This window comes from Lacerta agilis, chromosome 5 (assembly GCF_009819535.1).
Source record: "Lacerta agilis isolate rLacAgi1 chromosome 5, rLacAgi1.pri, whole genome shotgun sequence".
In the NCBI taxonomy this organism is placed as follows: Eukaryota; Metazoa; Chordata; class Lepidosauria; order Squamata; family Lacertidae; genus Lacerta; species Lacerta agilis.
The window spans coordinates 20,369,965-20,394,921 of NC_046316.1; the positions used below are offsets into that span (position 1 = coordinate 20,369,965).

Here is a 24,957-nt window from a genome sequence, read left to right on the forward strand (position 1 = left end):
AACCAAGACAATCCCCCTCCCCCACCTTGATGCTCACTGGGCAAATATTTTCAATAGGTGGAGCATTCAGGTGGCTTAGCATTTTGAGCCCAGATAAACGAAACTGAAGGCACGTGTCAAAATGCCAAATTCTTTGCCTTTCTCAGGTGGGAGGTGTGTCTCGGCAAGCGTTTTCTTTCTGCATCAGTGGGAATAATGCTCATCCCTTCTGAATAGAATCTCGGCGGAAAATAACTGAGCAAATGGCGGACACGTCAGCACAGAGCAACACAGGGGCAGTTGTGTGAGAGAGGCACCAATGTCCGTTCATATCTGGGCCTGTGTATCCACAATATTGAGGTAACAAATGTGGTGCCCCCCTTCCAATGTTGTTGAACCACAACTCCCCTTCACACACACACACCCGCCCGACTATTTGTCATGTTGGATAGAGCACACCACATTGGCTATTCCTGCCTTTGCAGAAGTGTCCTCAAAGGCTGCATTCCGATTTATTGGTCTGGCATATGGATTTCATTTCTATTGCACTAAACATTTACAAAGTGCCATCCTTTGAAAAAAGGTATAGGACACCAAGGCCCTTCCTCCTTGTCCTAGGCCTCCAAGAACACAACGTACTGGTGCTCAGATGTGTCTGTGCAGGCCCCTTATCCTCCTTTGTGCACCATTCATGAGATAGATGCAATAATCTTAAATGGCATAAAGGTAAAGGTAAAGGGACCCCTGACCATCAGGTCCAGTCATGTCTGACTCTGGGGTTGCGGTGCTCATCTTGCTCTATAGGCCGAGGGAGCCGGCGTTTGTCCGCAGACAGCTTCCGGGTCATGTGGCCAGCATGACAAGCCGCTTATGGCAAACCAGAGCAGTGCACGGAAATGACGCCGTATACCTTCCCGCTGGAGCGGTCCCTATTTAGCTACTAGCACTTTGACGTGCTTTCGAAATGCTAGGTGGGCAGGAGCAGGGACCAAGCAACGGGAGCTCACCCCATGGCAGGGATTCGAACCGCCGACCTTCTGATCAGCAAGCCCTAGACTCTGTGGTTTAACCCACAGCACCACCTGGGTCCCCTTAAATGGCATAGGCTTGGTTAATTCATTTAAGTCTTAACAGTCTTTTGTATGCACACCCTCTTTAGGCTATTTGTGCATATTACTTTACTTGCTTCCAAACTATTTCCTTTTTATTGATTTATTTAACAGAATTGGTATAGCATGAAATGCAAGAAGCTACTAAAAACCACTAAGCCATATTTCCCCATTCTGGTATGGTGGTGAGCCAAGCTTTATTTAGTGGTTCTTCCATTCCAGTCATGCAGCCAGCAGAGTTTGTGTCAATACTTACCCGAGCTTCCGTTTGCGGGATCACCGGTATTGACTCTAGCAATCGTATTGCCGAACTAGTGTGTTTTAGCAAATGAGGCGTGTTTTGCTCGCCATTTAATGCAGCGTTGGACAGGCCATTAATGTCTCTCATCTCTTGACTCGGAATTTTAAAAAGCAGGGAGAGCAAACAGCCACCTGAAGCCAGCAAACAAATATGAAGTACAGTCCAGATGTGTCAGGTGGCGAGGGAAGGAAAGAACCCGTCAGGCAATGCATGGACATCTCAGAACAGAAGACAACAGAAACAGCTTGCTGCTGGTTTAATAAAACGCACAGATGGGGCATTAAGGCACCATTGAGGCAGCTGTCTTTTGCGTTGACCTTGAGCTGAGAGGTTCCTTGGAAGCTAAAACAAGGCCTGGATTTGGGACATTTGCCCACTTTGGAACTTGGGGAGACATTGAGGTGATGAAGCAGTTATACAGCAAGGAGGAGCCCTGTCTTAGCAGCTGAGCACATATTTTGCATGGAAAAAACCACCAGGTTCAAACACCGGCATGTCAAGGTAGGGTTGGCAGCAACTCCTGTCTGCCTATACAGTTGATACTGAGCTAGACAGACCAGTAGTCTGACTTAGGCCACATCTGCCCCATATATTTAAAGCGATGCTACGGCATTTTAACAGTCATGGCTTCCCCCAAAGACTCCTGGGAACTGTCATTTGTTAAGGGTGCTGAGAGTTTTTAGGAGACTCGATTCCCTTTCCAGAGCTACGGTTTCCAGAGTGGTTTAACCATCAATTCCTCTTCCCAGGGAATTGTAGATATGGTATATGAGGAGAATAGGAGTGTCTTAACAGCTTTCAGCACCTTTAATGAAGTACAGTTCCCAGGATTCCTTGGGGGAAACTGTCATGTTTAAAGTGGTATAATTGTGCATGCACATCACACATACAAAGAATTCTGTTAACCATAGTTTGTTAAGGGTGCTGGGAATGGTTGTCCTGTTAGGGACAAACTATACTTCCCAAGATTCTTGTGTTTTGAATTTGCAGTGTGTACACACTCTTAGTATACGGCAGCTTCCTACGTTTTGGATCTGTGTTGAAAAACAGGCAGTTGAGCACCATACCATGTGTCTGGGGTTTCGTTGTCCTGGGCAAAGATGGTGGGACAGTACACAGAGACCCCGGAATCTGTGAATTGAGGCAAGGAAATGCTTGAGGAACGCCAATTTATCTTGCCAAACCCAAAGGCTTTTCTTTTGCAAGAAACACCACCGGGCACACACAACTGGCTCAAGGATTATTTAGAAGTGTGCTTGTTTTTAAGTTGCAAGTGAGGGGAAATATATGACTCATGCTGCTTGTTCTGGATTGTCTGTTTTGTTTTAATCCTTGGCTCCACCCAAGAGCTACTGAGCAAATCACATCAAATCAACTGTGAGTGGTTCCCTGTTAAGAGATGAACACTCCCCTGGCTCTGCTCTTGATGATTTCGCAAAGGGAAGAAACATTTCGCAGAAGCCTCTGCCAGGAACAGGGCGACTTGTGTTTATCTTAGGGATGCAAGGAAAAGACGATGGATCCAAATGACGGCTTTGCATCCTCTTCGAAGTTTACCTTCCGTATTCTACCTGCACAGATAGCTTCCTGGATGCCACTGGAAATCCCTTCCCTGCCAGTCTGAGGACTGCAAAATATATGAAAGAGGCCTTCCCCACTTCCTCAGCTGTATCACAAGCAAGGCCAGCAAGTGTTTGTGTGTGCAGGAGGGCCATTTGGCCTGGACCTCAAGTTCAAAGGGGGCCTCAAAGTCAGACAGTTGTTAGTTGTTTGGCAAGCTCAGCATTATTACCGTATAGACCACAATCTGATACACTTGTCTTACAGCTGCAAATTTAAGCAAATCTGAGATGCGATTTGGAGGAAGGCATACTGATATAGATTTTGTCACATTCAAGAGTTTAAAGCGTTTGTAGATATTAATGAAAAGGGATCAGCTCTGACGGCACAAGAATAGACTGTGATGAATGTGTCCTCTTCAATCAGCTGATAATATAAACCAACCGCTCGCTCTTTTCCCCTCCCCTCTCTAATTTTTTTAATGCTGGTGTGGTATGCCTCTTACAAAGGCAAAACTACTATAACCAAATGACGAATAAACTGAGAAGGCGCAAACAAAGACTTAGTTGAAACAAGTTGTTTTATTTTGTCTCTCTTTTTTTCTTAAAAAAAAAATGTCCACCATTTTTAGGGATCTCAAGTGCTGATGCTAATGGGCAGAAGACATTAACCAGCAATTCCAACCACGACTGCGCTATATCATGGCTACCAAACCACACGCTCAGAAGGCTTTGAAGATGGGGAAGGAAGGAAGCCACAAAGGAGATGGGGGGAGGGAACGGGGACAGACAGACAGCTCTGCTGCACACAGTTTCCCTAAAACAGATGATCAAGAGTCTGCTAGACATCTATGATATGTCGGTATGAGGCAAGTGAAAGACTGTAGTGCTGAATGAAGTTAGCCTAGGGGATGAGTGATTTCCCTGCTCTGGTGGCAGCTAACATTTCTGCATTTACTCCTGGGATTCCCACTTTTCACACTAGGAGGGTTAATTTCCTTCATTTTCGCCCTGGGAAGAAGAAAAACAAGAAAACAGGTTAATTTGCCCCCCACCAAAATCCAAGTCGACTCCGAAGCCAGAGGGGAAAGCAAGATCTCTATACACATGCAGAAAGTTTTGAAAAGGAGCAGTAAACATGCCTCTGAATGAGCTGTCATCAAATGTAATTAGAAATTAGACTGTAGGAGGGGTTCCCCACTCTGCCGGGCAACATACATGTTGATATTTATGATCGGGCATGTAAGTGGTCATTTTAGTGCCCATCATAGTGGCACCATAGGAATAAACAAACAATGAAGTGTGCTGAGTAGACACCCTCCTCAGCAAAAGTGCCAGTGTTAGAAAAGAGATATTTCACCCTTTCCATCAATGAGAAAGAATTAATATATTTGTTATGCAGAAAAATGAAAATCTGGAATGACCCTGAGAAATCTGGAGGTGTGTGTGTGTGTGTGTTTATTTATATGTTACCATGTGCGCCTGAAATTTGCTGAATGCTGACATCCTAGATTCATTTCCTCTCTAGGGTGGCTTGGCTCTTCCATTAGGCAGAGTGAGATGCTGTTCCTCCTGAACTCCTAGCCAATCTGCCTTTTATGAGGACAGGGCTGGGTGCATCACACAGCTTGTCCTGTACCCCTTACACTAGTTTGCTGCCCCCAGGTGTGCTAGAGGAGGGGTCGGCAACCTAAGGCACTTGGGCCACAAGTGGCCCATGGGGGTCATTTAACCGGCCCCCAAACCGAGCTGCCCGCTTGGCGAGTCCTGGTGCGCTGCACTAAACTGGCGCAGCGTGGCGTGGGGACTCGCTTCCGTGGTGCCGGAAATTGCATCTGCGCAGACGTGCGCGCAGTCCAGCCCACGGAGTGGTTTCCGCTGGAGTGAACAGGCCCAGGCGTGGTAAACCTTGCCGACCCCTGTGTTAGAGCATTCTATCCTACAGAGGTGGATTTAGGGCAGTGTGAGCAGTATGGATGCACTGGGTGCACAGCCGAGGAGGGCGCCTTCTCAAAGTCTGGTAAGCACTTGCCTGGCTTCAGGAAGGAGTTGCGAGAGCTCCGACAGTGTCCTAGAATCCTCCTCCCTCCTTCCCAAAGCTGGGCAAGCACTTACCAGACTTTGAGAAGGATGGAGGAGGCCTCTAGGACCCTGCCAGAGCCTCTCACTTCCTTCCCAAAGCCTGGCTTAAGCCGGAGCCAAGAGAGCTGGGGCAGGAAGTCAAATGTTGGCCTTGCACAGGGCGGCGTATTACCAACCGTGTTTTCTATTGCCGGTATTGAAGGATGCTTCAAATGCCATTCCTGTCAGGTTTTTGTAAATGGAATGGGTGGGGTTGGGGGAAGGGCATGTTGTCCTTTGCCTCAGGCAGCAGAATGTCTTTGGCCTGCCCTGATGTTGACTCACGGGATGCATCAGTCAGGAGTCGGAGCCAACAGTGGGTGGGACAGAGTAAGCCTATTCCACAGCTGTCAGGGAACCACCAGGGGTCAACAAATTGGGGGGTGAGAGGGGTCTCGGATGCCGAGGTTTCCGAGCAACGCCTGGAGAGTCTGAGTACGTCATGCAACAGCGACGAGCAGGAACAGGGCAGCATGGTGGAGGGGCTGTCAGACTCTAGAGAGCCCGAACGCCACCTGAGCAGCCAACTGAGCAGCTTGGGAACTGAGGGGGAGGTGGCAGCCACGTCGCCTCAACAACGTAGGGTAATCAAACGGAAGGAAGAGAGGAGGAGATTTAGGGTTCCCCAACTACTGTGTTGGAGGCATTCCCGCTGAGCGCCACTTCCAGAATCTGAAAGTGACCGATGGATGCTACAACTTTAGCTCTGACTTTTACATATTTGTATAATAAAGCAATGTAAATATACAGATCTGGAGTCGAGAGCTGTTACTCGTGGGAAGCACCAGCGTTGTATAACGTTCTTTCTATGGAAATCTGCCGTTGAATTTGGAGGCTCCTGCTTAGGCAGAATGTGTATCTAAATGAATGATCAGTGAAGAGTCACAGAGCCATTCAGCTACCATTCAGCGGATACAATTCCCTTGTAAACAAGTTGCAAATTAACTCCGTTTGAGGGTTCTATCCATGTAGACTGGCCCTGCACTGCCATCAGCAGCTAGTCCTTGCTCTGCAGCAGCTGCTTGTCTCATGCTCTGCTACTCACTTACTCTGAACTATAGCAGAGAGTGGAGGGGGACTGTTGGAATCTCCTCTGGTGATTGGCTGGCAGGCAAGGCACCTACCAACTTTCCTGGTTTATTTTTCTTCTTTCCTTTTTTGTATTTATGGGATTGTCCACTGTCCTCCTTCCTGTTGGCTTGGGGTGTCAAACAGAAATCACCTTCATCTGTCTCTCCAACCTGGAAGGACACCATGGCACCATCGGCAGGGTCCCCAGCTGAGGACTAACATGAGGACTTGGTGTGCTATCACCAAGCAAGCTCTTGGGAAGAAGGACGCACACAGAGACACACCCAAAAAGCCACATTGATTGGTGGCACAGGAGAAATGAGGTGGCACTACCTGATCAAGAAATGGTGTGGCAAAACAATGGGGACAAGGTGCAGTAAGCACCCCAGATACCCGAGATCATTTGTTTTATTCATTCGTGGAAGGGGGGAAAGCTGGCAGTTCAGATATTGTTGGACTCCAACTCCCATTGTCTCTGGCCATGATGACTGGGATGGATGGGAAATGGAGTCCAACAAATCTGAGGACACCACACTAACTTCTCCTGAGATACACCATTCCCCAAAGTGTGCTGAAGGTACCTTCTGAGCTTTGCATCGGCTAAAGTTCTTGGCGTGTACTAGGGATCCTATGAGCTAGCCATTTTCCCACCGGCTAACCCTCTAGGTTGTGTTGTCCTGGAACTTAGGTCCACCAGAACGTGGCACAGTTAATTTTATAGGCTATAATGAACCTGAATTATAAAATTTCCTTCCGTGCAAAGTATTACTTCTAATACCCTTTTTGGTTAAAGTGATAGATTTGGTATATCCATATAGGATTGGAACGGAGTTACAAATTATAGCTGGAGTTTATTACCTGCCCATGGATGAATGGTTGATATTGTGTGTGATTGTTGTTCGAAAAAAAAGTTGCAATTGAAACTTAATTTTAAAAAAATGGTTTAAAAAAATGAAATAGTAAAAAAAGTCAATATATACTAAGATTTAATATATGCACAAACAAATACGCCCAGTGCATTATCAAGGGGTCACTTGGTCCTGAAAAATGCTCCATCAAAGTTGGCTCTTAAACTACAAACTACCTTATTCTAGAATCATCCCAGTAAGGGATAGTTTGAGGTTAGTAAGCAAAGTAGTTTGAGGTTAGTAAGCAAAGACTGGAAACAGATAGTCGTTCTTTTTTTGACTCCACCCTGAGTTGCAGGCAGTTTGCACTACATAAATTTGATAGAAAAGTTATCTAGGGTTTTGCATCACTTGAGAAATCTGTAAAACCCATTTGCCCAGATGCAGCATTGGGGCTGCATACACACCATACATTTAAAGCATGTGAGTTCCCCTCAAAGGACCCTGGGAACTGTAGTTTGATAAGAATGCTGGGAATGGTTGCAGTGTGAGGAGTAAACTACAGTTCCCAGGATTTGGGGGGGTGGGGTATGTTTTCACAGCCTGGGACAAAGTAAATGTGCACGTATGCAATGGGGAAGAGAATCTGACCCACTTCCAACTATCGGGCAGGGTATTATTTTTATTTTATTTTATTTTGATGACAACTATCTGCTTCCAGCCAAACAGCCAGGAATGGGCTTGTAGCTGGAAAGACAAACAAAAGGGGAGTATTTTTGGCATTATGATCAGCAGAGAAAAGATCTGAAATCACCTGTATGCAGAAAAGAAATGGAAACCAGCTCAGCACAGAGAAAGTAAGGAAAGAGCAATAGATGGCGAGAAAAAACCCAGACCAGCCAAGGATTCTGGGGTTAGCTGGGCTGTGGCTGTGCTTTACCTCTGCACTGGTTTCTGTGGCTTCCACTGGGGCTTCATCTTCAGCAGTGGCAGCGGGTGGCTCTTCAAATTCCACTGGGTGCTCTAAGTCCTCCTGTGGGACGTAAAACACAAGGCAGACCATTAGGAGGGCAAAAGCAGACCCCCCCCCCAACATTTATCCGGTGAAAATAAGGACGTCCTAAGGAAAGGTGGAACCTTCCAGGATCAAATCAGAAACTGGGGCGGCTTCTGTAAACCCGGGACTGTCCCTGGAAAAAAGGAACATATTGCAGAAGCATATTGAGGAACTATTGTAGAGTGGTTTGTTGTTTTTTACCATGAGGGGGGAAAGGCTGAAATGAGACTTCTCTGGATCCAGATCTCAAAAGATCTCTGCCCACTTGGCCTCACTGCCTCTCCTTAGCAGGGTTAATTGCCGAATCCCTTTCGAGGTTATGCAACGTTATTGCGACAAAAAAAAGAAGAAATCTGGCAGCTTTCCAACCAGCTTCCACCAGCTTGCTGTGCAGACATCAGCCAGGCAAACTGTGTTTACCTCCCCACAGTGTCACCTGCTGATTTCTGAATGCCAAGCTGTTCAATGTTCAAGAGTAAGCCAGTACATTATGACAGGGGTGGGGAGCAGGGGGGAATTGGCAGCTTCAAAGGAAAATCAGGTTGGCAGTGGAAGGCATTGAACTGGCTCCCCATGAGCAGACCCCCGGGCAGCAGCAGACCTGGCTGGCTGGGCTCACATACCCATTTCCTCTTCCTCGTTGGATGCATATTCATTGTTTTACCATGGCCAAAGGGGCATTTTGATCTCCGGCAAGAGCAGATGCGCTGTTCAGCTTGGTCAGAGAGATAACATAACTACAGTGGTCTGGACTGTTGTAGAAGGTCTCTGATGGCGCTCGAGTGGGGCAGGGGAACGAATATTTGCCAAACATAAACTTACCGTCACGGTTGCCTATGTTACAATGCTAGCTTAGTTCCATCTAGTTCTCACAGCCCCTATAAATAATGGTGGCTGCCCCCGTGGTGTTTTCCCCTTCCCCAGGCCAGTAGGTCAGTATATTTATTGTTTTGAGAGTAGGTCATCGCCAGTCGCTGAGCCACAAGGGGGGAGCTTAGCTATTGTGCCTCCTTCCTCCTTCCTCCCTGCTGCTCTTTCCCAGCACTTCCTCCTCGTCCTGTTCTGTTGCAGCTCCTATATCTCTATATATAGATAGGTAGATCTGAGAGACAGGCAGACTAACAAACCACAGGGAGGGTCAATGGAACCACTCGAAATTGTACTGACATTCCTCTTTGGCACCTGAGATGTGTCACACATTCTGGTCAATTCTATGTCCTTTTAAATGTGGGTGTGGGTGTGTGGCATTTATTTATTTATTTATTTATTTATTTATTTATTTATTTATTTATTTATTATATGCATTTTGTTCCTTTATGTTGTAACCCCCCCTGTGATGTTTGGGGGGAGGGCAGTAGATTGATTGATTGATTGCCCAAATACTATGAAGCCTGTGAATCAGGAATGGAGAACTTGTGGCCCTCCAAATGTCGCTGGGCTGGGCTACAATTCCCATCAACCTTGTCCACTGGTCATGCTGGCTGGGGCTCATGGCAACTGGAATTCCACCTGGAAGGCCACAGCTTTCCCATTCCTGCAATGAGGACTAGAACTTTAGTTTTCAAAATTAAAACTGGGGTTTATCGAGAAGCCAAGTCCCGGTATCCCATTCTGTGCTTTTTCTGGCAGTTGCCTACAATTGTGTAATGCATACATAATTTCCCTCTAACTGGACCTTGTATGTTTACTCTTTAATTCTTGAAATGTATGGTTTTGGTGGGTTTGTGGTGGTGATAATAATATGTGTTCAAGTAAAGAACTACCGGTAGATAGATAGAACGATAGAACCCTAAATATTCGGGTTCAGAAATGAAACATTTTGTTGTTGTTGTTGTTCAGTCATTCAGTCGTGTCCGACTCTTCGTGACCCCATGGACCAGAGCACGCCAGGCACGCCTATCCTTCACTGCCTCCCGCAGTTTGGTCAAACTCATGTTAGTAGCTTCGAGAACACTGTCCAACCATCTCATCCTCTGTCGTCCCCTTCTCCTTGTGCCCTCCATCTTTCCCAACATCAGGGTCTTTTCCAGGGAGTCTTCTCTTCTCATGAGGTGGCCAAAGTACTGGAGCCTCAACTTCAGGATCTGTCCTTCTAGTGAGCACTCAGGGCTGATTTCTTTGAGAATGGATAGGTTTGATCTTCTTGCAGTCCATGGGACTCTCAAGAGTCTCCTCCAGCACCATAATTCAAAAGCATCAATTCTTCAGCGATCAGCCTTCTTGATGGTCCAGCTCTTGCTTCCGTACATTACTACTGGGAAAACCATAGCTTTAACTATACGGACCTTTATCGGCAAGGTGATGTCTTTGCTTTTTAAGATGCTGTCTAGGTTTGTCATTGCTTTTCTCCCAAGAAGCAGGCATCTTCTAATTTCGTGACTGCTGTCACCATCTGCAGTGATCATGGAACCCAAGAAAGTGAAATCTCGAAATGAAACATGCACACTGATAAATTGCTTCATTTGGAATTCCAAATTTGAATCTGAACACAAATCTGAAGATTGGTAAGGACTAGGCACACTGAGGCTGAGGATCAGTAAGAAATGTCACTCGCTGTCAGGGCTAAGCTGGGTACGTTGGACAAATGTGCGTATTTTAAGCATTCCTTCCTGTGTAACGCCAAGGGGGTTTGGAACACATTCGAAAAGAAGGAGCATGTGCGGGTGGAAGAAAAGAGGAGCAAAACCCATCCTTTGTCTCCTTAATGTGCTTTTAAGCTGTTTTCCCCAGCCCAGATAGTACAAGTGAGCTGGGAAGAGAGGGAATTGCTTAAATCTATGAAGCACAGGAATGTAAGGAAAGGTTTTACGCTCTTCTCTTACATGCTCCTTTTGGGGGAATCTCTCTCTCTCTCTCTCTCTCTCTCTCTCTCTCTCTCTCTCTCTCTCTCTCTCTCTCATACACACACACACACACACACACACACACAACCCTTGCTTTATACGGGAACAGGGCAAGTGTGTGTTTAATATGTCCCGTTGCTGGGTGAAACCCATAATGCAATGATACAAGTTAGAGTCTCCTCTGTAGTGGCCCCTCTTTTATGGAACCCCCTTCCTTTGGATGTGCGGCTGACACGACTGCCATCAGGCTTTTGAACCTCTCTCCTCCATCCAGGCCTTTGATTCAATAAGGCCAGTGAAATTAGCCGATGTCCATCTACAGTTCTTGTTGTTGTTTTTTTCCCTTCAAATAGGTTTTACACAAGTTGGGGCATTTTGTTGTTTCAGTTCACCAACCTTTGGTATGGTAAACCACCCTTGGGAACAGAGTTCATGGAGAACGGCTTAAAAATCAAATTAACATATAACTAATTAATCAGATGCCTGCAACTGCCCAGCATGCTCAGCTCGTATCTAATTATGAGTGACGTGCTTGAGAATCTTCTTCTGTTTGTTTCTCAGGCTGCATTCCGCCCACCATGATTTTACTTCTCTGACTCACCAATCTATTTTTAACCAGGCAGGAATAAGCCTCTTGAGATTTTCTCTTTCTCTGAACTGGAACAGTAGCATCCAACACATTTCCAGGATGAAGGAGTGTCAGCTTGCATAATTTAATTCCTCTCTCTCCTCTTTTCTGTTATAACTTCACAAGTTTTGCCAGGTTAGAAACACAAACTCAGGACACGACAGGGCAGCGCTTATGGTTGTATCAAACTGTAGCCTTTCCATCATTCCTTTATCTGCACATGCCCTCCCAATATTGCGCACTGGCTGCCTGCAGGCTGTCACAATTTTGCGAGAGTGATTCAGGCACATGCCAAAAGCTCAGGGCTGTGGAAGTGTGGCCGCTGGAAGTGGATTTGCTGCATCCTGTGTGGGCATGCTTTTCATGTTGTCCTCATCCAAGTGGCAGCCAGCACTTCAGTTGTATCTCAAAAATAAAATAAAAAATTGGCCACACCCACAGGTAAAAAGGATACCTGAATGCGTGGCCACGATGGACCTCAGTTTTCTGAAACTTGGGGATGCCATACATGTAATTTTTAAATATTAACCCACTGTTTTGTGCAAGTCTGGTTTGGTGGAAAACTCGTGTCTGAAAAATTGGCCACACACAGAGGTAAACTAATACCTGAGCTCATGCGCACAGTGTAACTTCCAGAAGTGGCAGAGGATGGGGGCAGCCACAATACACACACATTTTTAATCCACTGGGATTAATGAAGAGTGGCATTTCTGAAGATGGTGAGAATGTGTTCCTTTGCCTCTGATGTTGCTATCTTTACACAGGCAATAAGATAAGATACTGTAGTTGTCTTTGCTCTATGTCTGCCACTGCCTGCACCATGCGACTTTTAAATGCAATCCGTAGCTTTATACGCTCTGTGAGGAAAAACTCCAGCCAGTTTTGTTTCAGGGCTATGTCACAGAGAATCTACTGAATCAATTGTTCTTAAATCGTATTTTAGGATATATATGTGTTATCGCCCTGTTTGTTGTGATTTTATCACTTATTTTTTGACGTGTTCTGGTCTTTGGCTTGAGCCTTAATCAAACTGTAATGGAACTGAAGCGATGCAGCGAAACAAGGCTCAAGCATCTACTGTCTGCCTAATTGGTCCAGCGTCCGCGGCTCACTTACAAATTGAGCAAGCATTGGCTGGTGAACACGTGGTCGCTGCCTGCATTGCAGCAAGGAAGCTTTGTGCTGCATCATCTGAATGGAAAAGTTGATCCCGATTCCAAGACGAGAACAGTTAAACGGAGGTTGTTTGGCACTGAAATTCACACATGCCAGTGCAGGGAAGAAAAAGCTTTGCGTTTTGCCTGAAGCACAAATCAAGATGCTAGGCAGAAAAAGAAGACTCTGTAAGAGGAGTGTGTAAGAACTCTGGGCAATGATGGTGCTATCCTGCCCCCCCCCCAAAAGAGGTGCATGATATAGCCATCTTGGGACTGAGAACACGTGCTCTTCCCCCCACCATGTAGTCTAAAGCTGCTTACACACTAAACCTTCAAAGCACATCTGAAGGACTTTTTCTCCCTCAAAGAATTCTGGGTACTGTAGTTTGTTAAGGGTTGCCAGGAATTGTAACTCTGTGAAGGATAAACTACAGTGCCCAGAATTCCTTGAGAGGAAGAATGTGCTTTAAAGCTATAGTGTGTACGCAGCCCAAGGACATTTCCCAGAGCGCTAACCATCTATACCGACGTTCCTCAATCTGGTTTTTGATTACAACTCCCATCAGCTCCACCCAGACTGACCAGTGGTCAGGGACAATGGTAGATGTTGTGTGAAGTATCTGGAGTTCAGAAGGTTTATTTCTCAGATGACTGGAGGATGAGAGGACAGGTTGTCAGGGATGAGGAGTTATTAATCCATCCGGCCTGCTTACTTTCTTCTACAAATACCCCAACCATGGGCTTTACCTGGCAAGCCCAGTTTGGGGAACATGTGTTTGTGATGGTTAAGTTCTGGCCTACCTTTTGTACAACCCCAGTGGTGGTGACAATGGTCTCTGCTCCTTCTACAGTCTGCTTTGCCACTGTGTTGACACTGGCTACTACAGATTCCCCCACCAAGTTGGCTTGTTCTTTGGTCTTCTCAGCAACTAAACATAAAATAGAAACAGGCAGATCTGATGAGCTGCAGTGCAAACCATTCTCTCTCTTTTTGGGGCGGCGGGGGGGGGGAGGGAAACCTAATTATAAACTTTTGGTAAAAGTCTTGCCACTTTTACTGAAGCAAAAGTGAATGGCTTGTTGATATGGTTGTTGGTGCTGCCTTTTTTTCCAAAATGGCGGCTTGCTCCAAAAGTGGCAATGTTTTCTGTCAGCTCTCACAGAACCTCGTAGAATCATAGAGTTGGAAGGGACCCTGAGGATCATCTTGTCCAACCCTCTGCAATGCAGGAATATGCAGCTGTCCCTTATGGGGATCGAACCTGCAACCTTGCCATTGCCAGCACCATGCTCTAACCTATTGAGCCATTCTGTTGGGAACAAGTGTAGTCAGAGTGTAAGTGTAGTCACAGGTATAAGGGGGGGGGGGAACAACGCCACTCGTGGAAGTGAACCGAAGGCATAAAATGGAAGCTGCTAATTCAATACACAGTGTGGGAATTTGCAATGCTCTTACCTGAAGTGACACTCTGCACTACGCCCTCTTTGGTTTTGGTTCCTGTAAAATGGGGGGGAAAGTCTTTTCAGGCTTGTTTTCATTTATCCTTGTGCTAACAAACAAGGGGGGGAACCCCTTCAATTGACATTCACGGTAGCATGGCAGTATGTACAGCAAAGGCATACTTAGGCAAAGATCAGATGAGTCATTCATCCCCACACAAAAGGATCAGAGATTCCTGAATCCAAGACAATAAGGCACTTCAGATAAGTGGCATGGTGAGAGTCCGTACAAATGTACAACACAAAAGCCTTTTAGAGGGCATCTTTTTTCCTGTGTGGGGAGGTAGGAATAGAGAGGATAAAGGTTTTTTTTTGGGGGGGGGTTCTAGACAGTTGCTATTTTGCAGGGAGGATTCGATTGCATACCAGAAAATTGCGGTTGCACAATTAAAATGGATTTGGCCCACTTGCACAACAAACCCACTTCCACCCCTAAGCTGGACATTTTGTTCTTTAGACTTGACTTCGGGTAGTTTTGCATAAGAGGTTGGTACCTCCTAAAACAGCTAAGGCTGCATCCACACTAGGGAAAGTGGAGAAGCTTGGTTCTGTTTGCATTTTGGGGCAAACCTACTCTGCACCTTCTGAAATAATACAAGAACTGAAACACAGCCATCCATCAAAATGCACAGTTATTCTGAATTTTGCAGTGCACATAAGCCAAATAATGTTGACATACATGCACATGCTGAGGTAAAAGCTTCCATAAAAATGCCTCTACATTAGTGAAGATAAGATACAAAAACACACTACTTTAGGGGAAATTGCTTTGTTAAAATGAGTGTATTTGGCAAAGCAGCATAGTAGGGGAAATTCGCATTCAAATACTGGTGAATTTTCGTAAGGGCTTAAAAAAAAATCACAGAAATGTGGAGAACTGAACTTAAGAATGGAGAAAAGGAGAGAAACTGAAATGGACAGATTCACCCACCTCTAGTTCACACTAGGGGAGTCAATCAATCAATCTTGATTATGATTATGATCACAGATCAGTCGCTATCAAAGTGGCAGAATTCTGCATATCATGCTGCATATCAGTATGTATTGCAACGAACTAGGTCTGATGTAGCATGAACCATGTTTTTGTTTTGTTTTTTTAACAAACAAACTACTACTACAGGGAATGTGCCTAAAACAGCTCATTTGAAACAGATCCTCAAATCTTTGTTGTTTTTTTTCAATTATGTTTTAAGATTTTCAAGTGACCTGTTTTGCCAGAATTCCGAATATCCCGTGATATGATAGATAGCGGCCAGTAAAACGTAAAAATAGGTATTTGTGGGAGAGGGTTGCTGTATGTGTGTGTGGCATAGCTGAAAGCATGGACTTTGGATTGTGTGTGGCATAGCTGAAAGCATGGTCTTTGGATTGTTTAAAAGTGGTATAGTGTTAGTTTTTAAAACAACAACAACAACAACAACAACAACAATAATAATAATAATAATAATAATAATAGAGGGGAGTATTAATACTATCCACAGAGTGGTATGAAATTTTCCACGATTTGCTTGGTTGTGTTAACACAAGCATAGTGTGATTTTCTCCCACCACAACCACACATTTAAATGCAGAGGTAGCCCCTCAAACATTGGACAGCTATAGACGAGCTCAAACTTACGGTATACTATTGTTGTTTTTAAAAAAGAGCTAGCGCTGGGGATTTGAATTTGCTGCCAGTTGACCGCAAAGCCAAAAATCATCTGGCCAGGCAATTTTCTTTCTAATGGCGCCCAGGGGGGTATGTGTCTTTGCGCAAGCATGCCAGAAGTGAGGTGAGGAATGGAGGAAGCCCACAACGCCTGCCCAGCCCTTGATGCCTCGGGACAGCTGTTGCATCCTCATGCCACCCTCCCTGAGTGGCTTTGTGAGGCTCAGATCCGAGGAGGGCGGCGTGGAGAAGGGCACAATAGCCATGTACCTCTTGATCCCGGCCTCGTCCCCCTTGTGTGGCCGGGGTCAAAGGGCACGTGGCTGTTGCATCCTTCTCAGGCCGCTCTCCCTGAGGTACTTTGCAAAGCTGAGATCTACCGGTAATCAGATCCCAGCTTCACAAAGCAGTGAAGGGCTGGCTCAGGGAGGGTGGCGGGAGCAGTGGTACCCCCCCCCCAAATGTGCCCGGGGCAATTGCCCCACCAGCCCTCCCCACACTGTGCCCCTGAGTTGACAACAAAGCTGCACCCGTGATTTCTCCTCCATGTTGAAACCAAATTCTGGGATTGTTAATTTAATGAAGGGCAGGCTAGAAATGGAAATGACAAAGTGGGAAGGGGTGATGTGTGGATAAAGGTAGCTCAGCCATCAAGGAGAAGCGGGTCACTCACCCCACCCCCAGTGCTTTCTTTTCTTTTCTTTTCTTTTTTTTGTAAGCCTGGAAGGGAAACTAAGCCTATAGGAATAACAAAGGAGCAAAACAAGCCCTAGCCTGTCTGGTGCGTTGACTGAAAATGGCACTGTGAATCTGCGTGCATCATTTGATTCTCTTTGAAGGTTTTAAAGAGCATCTAAAGGTTAGCACAGCCACACATGAACGCCACAGCCTCGATCCACTGCCATCCATAGGAATTTAAGACCTTGATGAGTGCCATGGCCAAATAAGCGTAGCCTTTTAAAGTGTTGAGGAGGGCTGGTGCACCCATGAGGCAAGGTGAGGCGACTGCAGGGGCAGTGGATCAGGCCTCCAAGCAATGTGTTGCCTCATGCATCTTGCATTTTAGAATTGGGTGGAAGCTGGGCTGAGGGGAAATGTCTCAAACGGCAGCATTTCTCCAGGAACTACAGGATATAGCAGCAGCAGCAGTGAGTGAGGAGTCTCACACAGTTACCGAGTTGAAAGACCCTGCCAAAGCCACAAGGCAGCTCTGGTGTTGCTATTCTGAGCTTGTTTGGTCTGCTCTGTGTTCTTTAAGGACCACACCCAGTGAGTCAGGCCTCACGCTCGCCTTATGCATGACATGAAACCCGACCTGCCAGCGCCAAGCTTTGCCAGCAAAGTACAGCTGTTGCCAACCAAAGACAAAATGGGTGTTGTTCCAGCAGCTTAAACTTTTGCCTGCAGCTTGGGTGTATAAGGTTACAAAGTCAACCCATTCCCCGCCACAGCTGGCTGTCAGAAAGCATGCTCTCTCTTCTTTCGTTTTTTTCATAAATGAACTTGGGGGGTTTGCAAAACATCACACATGCAGAGTGGAGGCATTTTTTGTGTGCTAGGCCCAAAAACCTTAGGCAGCTGACAGCCATTTTGATTTCCCATAATGCTGCTGGTATAGCGCTGCTCTGGGGCATTGTGGGAAATTTTAATAGTAGGCCCAAGCCACCTGGCGCCCATTGCAGTTTCCATAAACAGATAATCTCAGTGATCCTTAGAATGAGATCCTTAGAATGGGTCGACACCAGGGACTATTGATGGAGGAGAATGAAGGCTGTTCCCACATAACTTTACCCTGTGGTAGCAGACATCTTCACTGTATTATTTCTCAGTCTGGAATTTCTTAGTCCTTCCTAGCTCTCCTTTTCCAGAGATTCAGGCTGTATGCCCTGCCTTCTCTGCAAATTTGCCCCGGGCCAGAAATTCAGCTCCCAGCTCTCCCCATTGTGCTATCTTTCCATAAAACTTTGGTCTTCCATCTTCATATTTTTGTTATGATGAGTTTTGGTCTCTGTGAGTCCCTTGCTCTGCAATGGAGATGTCTTAAAATATAGCATGGGGGGAGACAAAGAGCAGGATAATGGGGTCTCAAGAGCCTTAATGGTCCACAGGAGAGGCATCTCTTAATCCATGCTTTAAAAACTCCCCGTTTCTGCTCAATAGCTAGGAACATCATTTGGCTGACTGGCCTCTGGTGGTTAAGGAACAGAGCATGATAACAGCAAGTACATGCTGCCACTGAGGGGAGATAGCCTGGCTACATTATCTGAATTGCTCCTATTGGATATTATAATCATAAAGTTGTAGAGTTGGAAGGGACCTGAGGGTCATCTAGTCCAACCCCATGCAATGCAGGAATCTTTTGCCCAATGTAGGGCTCGAACCCACGACTGAGCTTCACATAATCTCCAACTTTCCCCCGATGAAAATAGGGACATCCTCCTCCTCCTCCTCCTCCTCCTCTTCTTCTCCCTCTTCTATTATTAATTAATTAATTAATTAATATTAAACATTAAAAAAATCCCTATACAGGGCTGCCTTCAGATGGTCTGAGGGTCGGATAACTCCATACTCTCCAACATTTCTCCAATGAAAATAAAGACGTCCTACCATACCCTCCAACATTTTGAAAATAGGGACATTGTAAGGAGAAGCGGGGCATTCCAGGATCACATCAGAAACTGGAATGGCTTCTGTAAATCCAGGACTGTCCCTGGAAAATAGGGACACTTTGGGGAGGCTCTGGTCTCATGCTCTAACAACTTGCAGAGGCTATCAGGTGAGCCACTTATCACTTCTCAGAACGAAAAAGGCCAAGGCCTTGTAAACAGCACCACAACTCAAGCTGCAGTGCAGTCAGATTTGTGTTAACCATGTGAAGCAAAAACAACTCGGCTTTGCGTGTGTGTGTGCCCTAGGGGCGGAGTATGTAAGTTAGGCAGAGAGATGCTGTGTCCTCCTCCTGCAGCAGCAGAATCCTTTGCAAGACCAGCTGCTGCTCTTCTCCAGCTCTGCAGTGACTCATCAGTATTGCTACTTGTGCATAGTCAATAGGGATCTTGAGGGATATACAAGAAATCCCTTTCAGCGCAGCAAAAAAACTGGCTGCTGATAAACAGCATGATTCGATGCCAAGACCAAGAATATCTCCAGGCAAGGGACTGGTTTGCTAAGATCCCAAGGGAAAGAGGGACGTTCCCCTCAGATTGAATCAAAGAGCTTCTCCAGGTTAGGCTGCAAACCCCACTCCCAGTTTGCAATTTTCCAGTGTCCCAATGGAAGTATGTTGTGCTAAAAATTTTCATATATGTACCAGTGGCAACTTCCAAGGTCAGACTTAGCTAGTTAAGATTAAATCAGAAAGAAGCAGTATATTTTAAAAGCACTAGTTTTGCGGCTGTTAAAACATGCAGTTAAATGTTATCTGCACAGATTAAAGTCACCTTTTTTAAAAAAAAAATATGCAAAAGGATTTGCGCCCTTTGGCTGCTACGTGGGCCCGTTATTTTGGTTCACAGGAGCCACTGGTACAATTTCTCCCATTTACTTCGTTCTTAATGCTTGATGTTTTACTATGTTTCTGTATTTGCAGCCACGCCATGCTCATAACAGCAAATGAGGGGAGCCGGGCAGGAGAAGCCAGAGGTGCCTTATTTCCTTCTTTAGTGGGAGATTTAAAAATCTATGGCCGGAATCCCTGAACTGTCCACCTCCATTGTTAGAGGCAGGTTGCTATCAAATGCCAGATGCTGGGGATCACAAGTGAGGAGAGGGCTCTTGTGCGCAGGTCTTGCTTGCTGGTTTCCTACAGGCATCCGGTGGGCCACTGTGAGAACAGGATGCTGGACTAGATGGACCATTGGCCTGATCCAGCCAGCTCTTCTTACGTTCTTAACCCTACAGCCAGTGATATATAGCCTGACACACAGCAGGAGGCTTGTACTGCTTTCCTTAAAAGATGCCCCTGGCCTAAATGCAGGGCTTTGTCATGGTCATTAAAAAATAATAATACTAAGCATTGGATAGGCAGATGAATCTTTGTCATGTTGGGAAGTCAGCTAGATCCAGAAGCAGCCAGAGTTCCTTCATGCACCTTCAAAACTTGTGCAGAAGCAGGAAATTTGCTAGGTCATGCAAGGCTGAGGAGAGCTGCCCCTGTTAAAAATCCCCTTGTATAAAGTTGTGAAATATACAGCAAACTTTTTTTTTGCCAGCATCTGAAGGCAGCCCTGTATTAGGAAGTTTTTTAAAAATGTTTGACGTTTTATTATGTTTTTATATGTGTTGGAAGCCGCCCAGAGTGGCTGGATGGGTGGGTTATAAATAATAAAAAATATTATTGTAGGTTTGAGAAAAAGGCCATGCCTTTGGGTTATCCCTCCCAGGCACATAGCTAACAAGAAAGGCGATGCGGACAACAGTGTGGTCACCACTGCAGTTCTGATAGGATAACCACTATCGCAGGATTGGAATCTTAACACATGCGCCTGGGCCGGCCCTACCATTACACAGAGTGAGTCAGCTGCCTCTGGCAGCAGATTACAGGTGTCATGAAAAGGCAACGTATTGTTAAGCGATTTGGTTCATTGTTATTGTACTTTTCCTCCCGGGGAGGAGGTGCTTGTGCGGTTTTCTGCCTCAGGTGCCAAAATAACTTGGCTGGTTTTGAAGAATACTACCCTGTTTCTCCTAAAATAAGACATAGCCATAAAATAAGCCATAGCAGGATTTCTATGCATTTGCGAAATATAAACCGTTCCCCAAAAATAAGGCATACCCCGAAAATAAGCCATAGTGACGTGGTACCTCCCATTAAAACAGCCTGGAGAGGCGTGGCTATGCAGCGTACCGATGCGACACGGTTAAAATAAGACATCCCCTGAAAATAAGCCATACTGTGTTTTGTTGAGCGAAAAAAAATATAAGACGGTGTCTTATTTTAGGAGAAACACGGTATGCATCTTGAAGGGGTGATGGGGTATGTGGGTGTAGATCTGTGGGTGTGGTGTGGATTTGCTGCTCCACCTCAAGATGCAAAATGTCCTGAGCCAGCCCTGATTTTAGCCAAACCACAGTAAGGACACACCACCACTGATCAAGTGTCGTGCTTTTGCTCGGAAGGATGCAATTATCGTGGCTGAGCAGGGGAGGATACAGAGTGCCTGTAATCAGAAAAAAGGCAGCCTACTGTGCCCAAGAGGGCTGAGAAATGCTTGATAATCTACCGCTGACAATCTTGTTTTAAGCTTCCTGATGCAGCTTCTACATCTCTCACATCCCTTCAGTCTTTATCCTCTAGTAGCCCTTTTCGGGCACTTGTTGGTCCTGAAAAGCTTCAGCTATGAACTACTGTTCTTTGTATTTAAAACGGACCATTTCCACCCCCAACAATGCATCACTCAGGAGCAGCTTTCAGAACTGGTGGCAGAGCTCTGTCTCTAAAGGCCAGGTCAGATCATTGCAGATCCGAAAGGGCAGAGATGGCAGACTTCAGAAGCAAAGCTGTGAATGCAAGCCTTTTCGGTCCTCATGAAATTTCCAGCCTGATTCTGAACAGGGAGGCTTCTCCTGGGCATTGGTTTTCAGCTGTTGTTTCTTGACCTACAATGTGATCATGAGCTCCCTCCCATTCCACATGACTGTAACCAAGCAAATGTGTTTGCCAAGTTAATGGGCACTTCCGCTCTAAGAGGATGAAGAGGGGAGACAAGAGAAGGGACCAAAACAGAGAAAGGAAGATGGGTGCCTGGGTGTCCACAGAGGGGAGATGTAACCATAATGTCTAGACTGACAGCTTTCATTTAAACCAGCATTTGTACATCCTGAGACATGAAGCAAAATGCGCACACACTATTCCTCTTGTTTTGTGTGTGAGAAACTAGCTTGCTCCCTCTTTTGGCCAGTGTGGTGTAGTGGTCAAGAGTGGTAGACTTGTAATCTGGTGAACCGGGTTCGTGTCTCCGCTCCTCCACATGCAGCTGCTGGGTGACCTTGGGCTAGTCACACTTCTTTGAAGTCTCTCACCCCCACTCACCTCACAGGGTGTTTGTTGTGGGGGAGGAAGGGAAAGGAGAATGTTAGCCGCTTTGAGACTCCTTCGGGGAGTGATAAAGCGGGATATCAAATCCAAACTCTTCTTCTATTTTTTTCCCTCCCCCGCTGGAAAAAATTCTTGTGGACACCCAAGGAAGAAGAATGGAGATGCCTCAAATATTTTTTTAAAAATGGATCTTGGAGGCATGTGGTAGGCATGTGACTGAAGTGATTGAGGACTACAGTACTAGGGTAAAACCACCAGCAGCACCGATAATTTGAGAGGAGGGTAGGAAGGAACCTTTCATGTCATTTTAAAAAGTGTTCTGTGAAGTCTTTAAGGAGGATGTTGCAGCCTTAACATTTTGCTTTTGAGCTGGATGAACTTATTTTCTATTTTGCTTTGAAACGGAAGGGGCCACCTCTGATAAGTTATTGACTACCTTTCCAACTCTGGCCATTGGAGATCCTGGCAAATTAGCTACTAACAGGATTGCGAGTGGTTCCAGCCGAGTTTCAGAACACTGGTTTGTCGCAGTTTCTATGAGCTTTCAGGCAATGGATATGCTCATGGCTTTTGGAGGGTGAATGCTTCTATTATGGAGAATGCAGCTTGTGCCCTCCTAGGGAGCATCATAAAAACAAGTCTCCCTGTGGAATGGGAAACACTGAAGGAATTTACAGTGCAAACTCATGCATGTCTAGTCAGGAGTCGATTCCGTTGAGGTCAACATGGCTTACACCCACAGGGATGAGGTTGCAGCCTTTAAAAAAGGCTACGAAAAGGAAAACAAATCCCTCGTCTAGTCTCAGACCATGGCCATGTTCATAAATGCTTCTCCACTGTGTGCCTGGCTTCAAGGGCAACTTGGCTATCTCCCTTGCAGGGCAAATTGAAGCCAAATTCCATTGAGCAAGAACTTCTGCAGCCCTTAATTGATAACACAAGCTACGACTTTGTTGTCAGCCAATTCAATGCGTCGGAGCAGCTCCTTTTGCTGGGAAAATGATGCACGACTAAATGCAAAAAGCAAGGCAAGGCTGAAAAGCACACTTCAAAAAATGAAAATACAAAGCGTCCACCACCCACCGTGGCAGCCACTTGACCCTTGGAAATCTTTGGGAAGACCGGTGCATCATGAAAGGAATGACCTATAATGACTTAAATGCTGAATCATAAATGATCAACCTCAGGTTTGCCACCCGTTTTCCTACCTCTGCTCCTAGAGCAGAGAAGTAGCAGGTGAAGCTTTCTCCTGGCATGGAGCTTTGCTTGCATGCCCCTCAATCCTTTGCAGAGGTACCCAGAAATAAGTCCTGTTCCCTGGGATGCGCTCCAAAGGAAGTGCATACAGAGAACCGCAGCCTTTAAATCAGTGCATTTCAAACAGTTGCTAAAAGCACAGGTCCAGGGGAGGTTGGCATCACTCTCACCATGCCATGTACTTTATATTTCCAAAACTAGTTCATCAAGGGACATATTAAGGGACGCCTTCACCTTACCCTCCTTGCAAAATATTACTACCTGCCCCTGGAAAAGGTAGCATTATTCCCCAAGGTCACCCAGCAAATGTGGATTCCCCCCCCCCCGTTGCATTGCAGCAACAGCCACTCTTAATAGGAAGAGATCTCTTAGTAATAGGAAGAGACTCTTACCTACATACATCACCCCTTCCTTGGTCTTCTCTGCAGCTTCGGTCACTCCCTGCTTGGTCTTTTCGGCTGCTGCCACCACACCCTCTTTTGCAATGGAAAACCCTTTCTTAAAGACATCCATGCCGGGCTGCTCTTGCGGTACCTGCCGAGAGGTTCCCCCGTAGAAAAGCTTTGGGAGATGGAGTGGTACTCTGCTGGTTCTCTGCAGTGCCACTCTCCTGCTCACTTTCTCTAGCCAGAGCCTCCTCCTGCTCTTATTCCTCTGCTGCTAGACGAAAGCAGTGTCTGGTGGACTGTATCGTCCTTGCCAGCTCTTATTGATGAGGTACGTTGCAGCGTAGCCAATGCCTGTGAAGTGTCTGGTGCTGAAATATTAATGATATGGATTTGCCTGGTAAGGTTTTAGAGTGGTGTTGGGGGCGGGGGGAAGGATGCCGAGGTAAGTGAGAGACTTTTTGGAAAGCATCCAGATCATCGCCTTTAAAGATCTGCTGCAGTGCTCACTCAAGGACACTCTGTGGATGCTTTTCAGCTGGAGGGGGGGGTGTTTTATTATTTATTTATTTATTTATTTATTTATTTCTGCAGCCATGCTCCCGGGAACTAGACTTTTTTAAAAAAAGCAAGGATCTCGGGGGGCTTAGTATGTATAGCAAATAGGAGGTGCAGAGAGTGCCTGGATTCACAGCAAGCAAGCAAGCAATCCGTCTCATATTTCAATCAGGGTTGCGTCTGAGCCAGGGATGACCAGGGCTTTTAGCTGCAGAATCCATCATAGTGCCCAAAGCTTGGGAAGGCTGTACTGAAAGGCTCATAGCCTGCTATCAGCCCATCACACACTTTGGATTAGGGGCGAATGAGGATTTCCAGATCACAGAGCAAGGCGTCCAGGCAGGCCTGGCCCACTTCTTCCATTCAGAAACTGAATGCTGCTCTTAGCACCTGACATGTCCCCATGCCTCTCTAGCCTCTTCCTTCCATGCTGGCCCCACATCCTCGGCCTTTGCACATTGGACAGATAAGTCTGGAGTCGTAGGAGGGGCCATTTTCATGCATTTGCTGAATGCACATAGAATTTTCCCAACAATCAGGAGCCCTCATTGCAGGGAGATTTACAAGTGCATTCAGCCCAACATGCAGAATAATCTCCCTTTGGATCTTCACCCCAATATGTGACGGTCTGGGGCTGCAGCTAGCACGGACAAGGGCAAGTTGGCTAATGAGGTCAGCTTTAGATAGGGGAAATTTGTATTCCTTCTACATCAGGCTTCCTCAAACTCGGCCCTCCAGATGTTTTTGGCTTACAACTCCCATGATCCCTAGCTAGCAGGACCAGTGGTCAGGGATGATGGGAACTGTAGTCTCAAAACTTCTGGAGGGCCAAGTTTGAGGAAGCCTGTTCTAGATCCAAGCCCTTAGACCCGACAAAAGACTGTGGATAGCTCTGGTG

At 46.0% G+C, this 24,957-nt stretch overlaps 1 protein-coding gene across 1 annotated transcript; it reads right to left on the reverse strand.

Moving 5' to 3' along the window:
* Positions 1–3,511: 3,511 nt before the first annotated feature.
* On the reverse strand, positions 3,512–23,818 carry SNCG (synuclein gamma). The gene is made up of 5 exons (XM_033148799.1): positions 23,508–23,818; positions 14,130–14,171; positions 13,475–13,602; positions 7,929–8,021; positions 3,512–3,959 (listed from the first exon to the last, which is right to left on the reverse strand). Exons 1-5 carry the CDS (start codon positions 23,626–23,628, stop codon positions 3,939–3,941), a joined length of 405 nt encoding a protein of 134 aa, XP_033004690.1. The 5' UTR covers positions 23,629–23,818; the 3' UTR covers positions 3,512–3,938.
* Between the last annotated feature and the right edge of the window lie 1,139 nt (positions 23,819–24,957).

What these genes read in the sequence shown, in the direction of transcription:
- SNCG (XM_033148799.1), bottom strand. Translation starts at nt 23,628, where the DNA reads ATGGATGTCTTTAAGAAAGGGTTTTCCATTGCAAAAGAGGGTGTGGTG. An exon ending in GGAAGGGGTGATGTATGTAG is followed by an intron (nt 14,172 to 23,507) that starts GTAAGAGTCTCT and finishes CCCATTTTACAG; the next exon opens with GAACCAAAACCAAAGAGGGC. An exon ending in CCACTGGGGTTGTACAAAAG is followed by an intron (nt 8,022 to 13,474) that starts GTAGGCCAGAAC and finishes TACGTCCCACAG; the next exon opens with GAGGACTTAGAGCACCCAGT.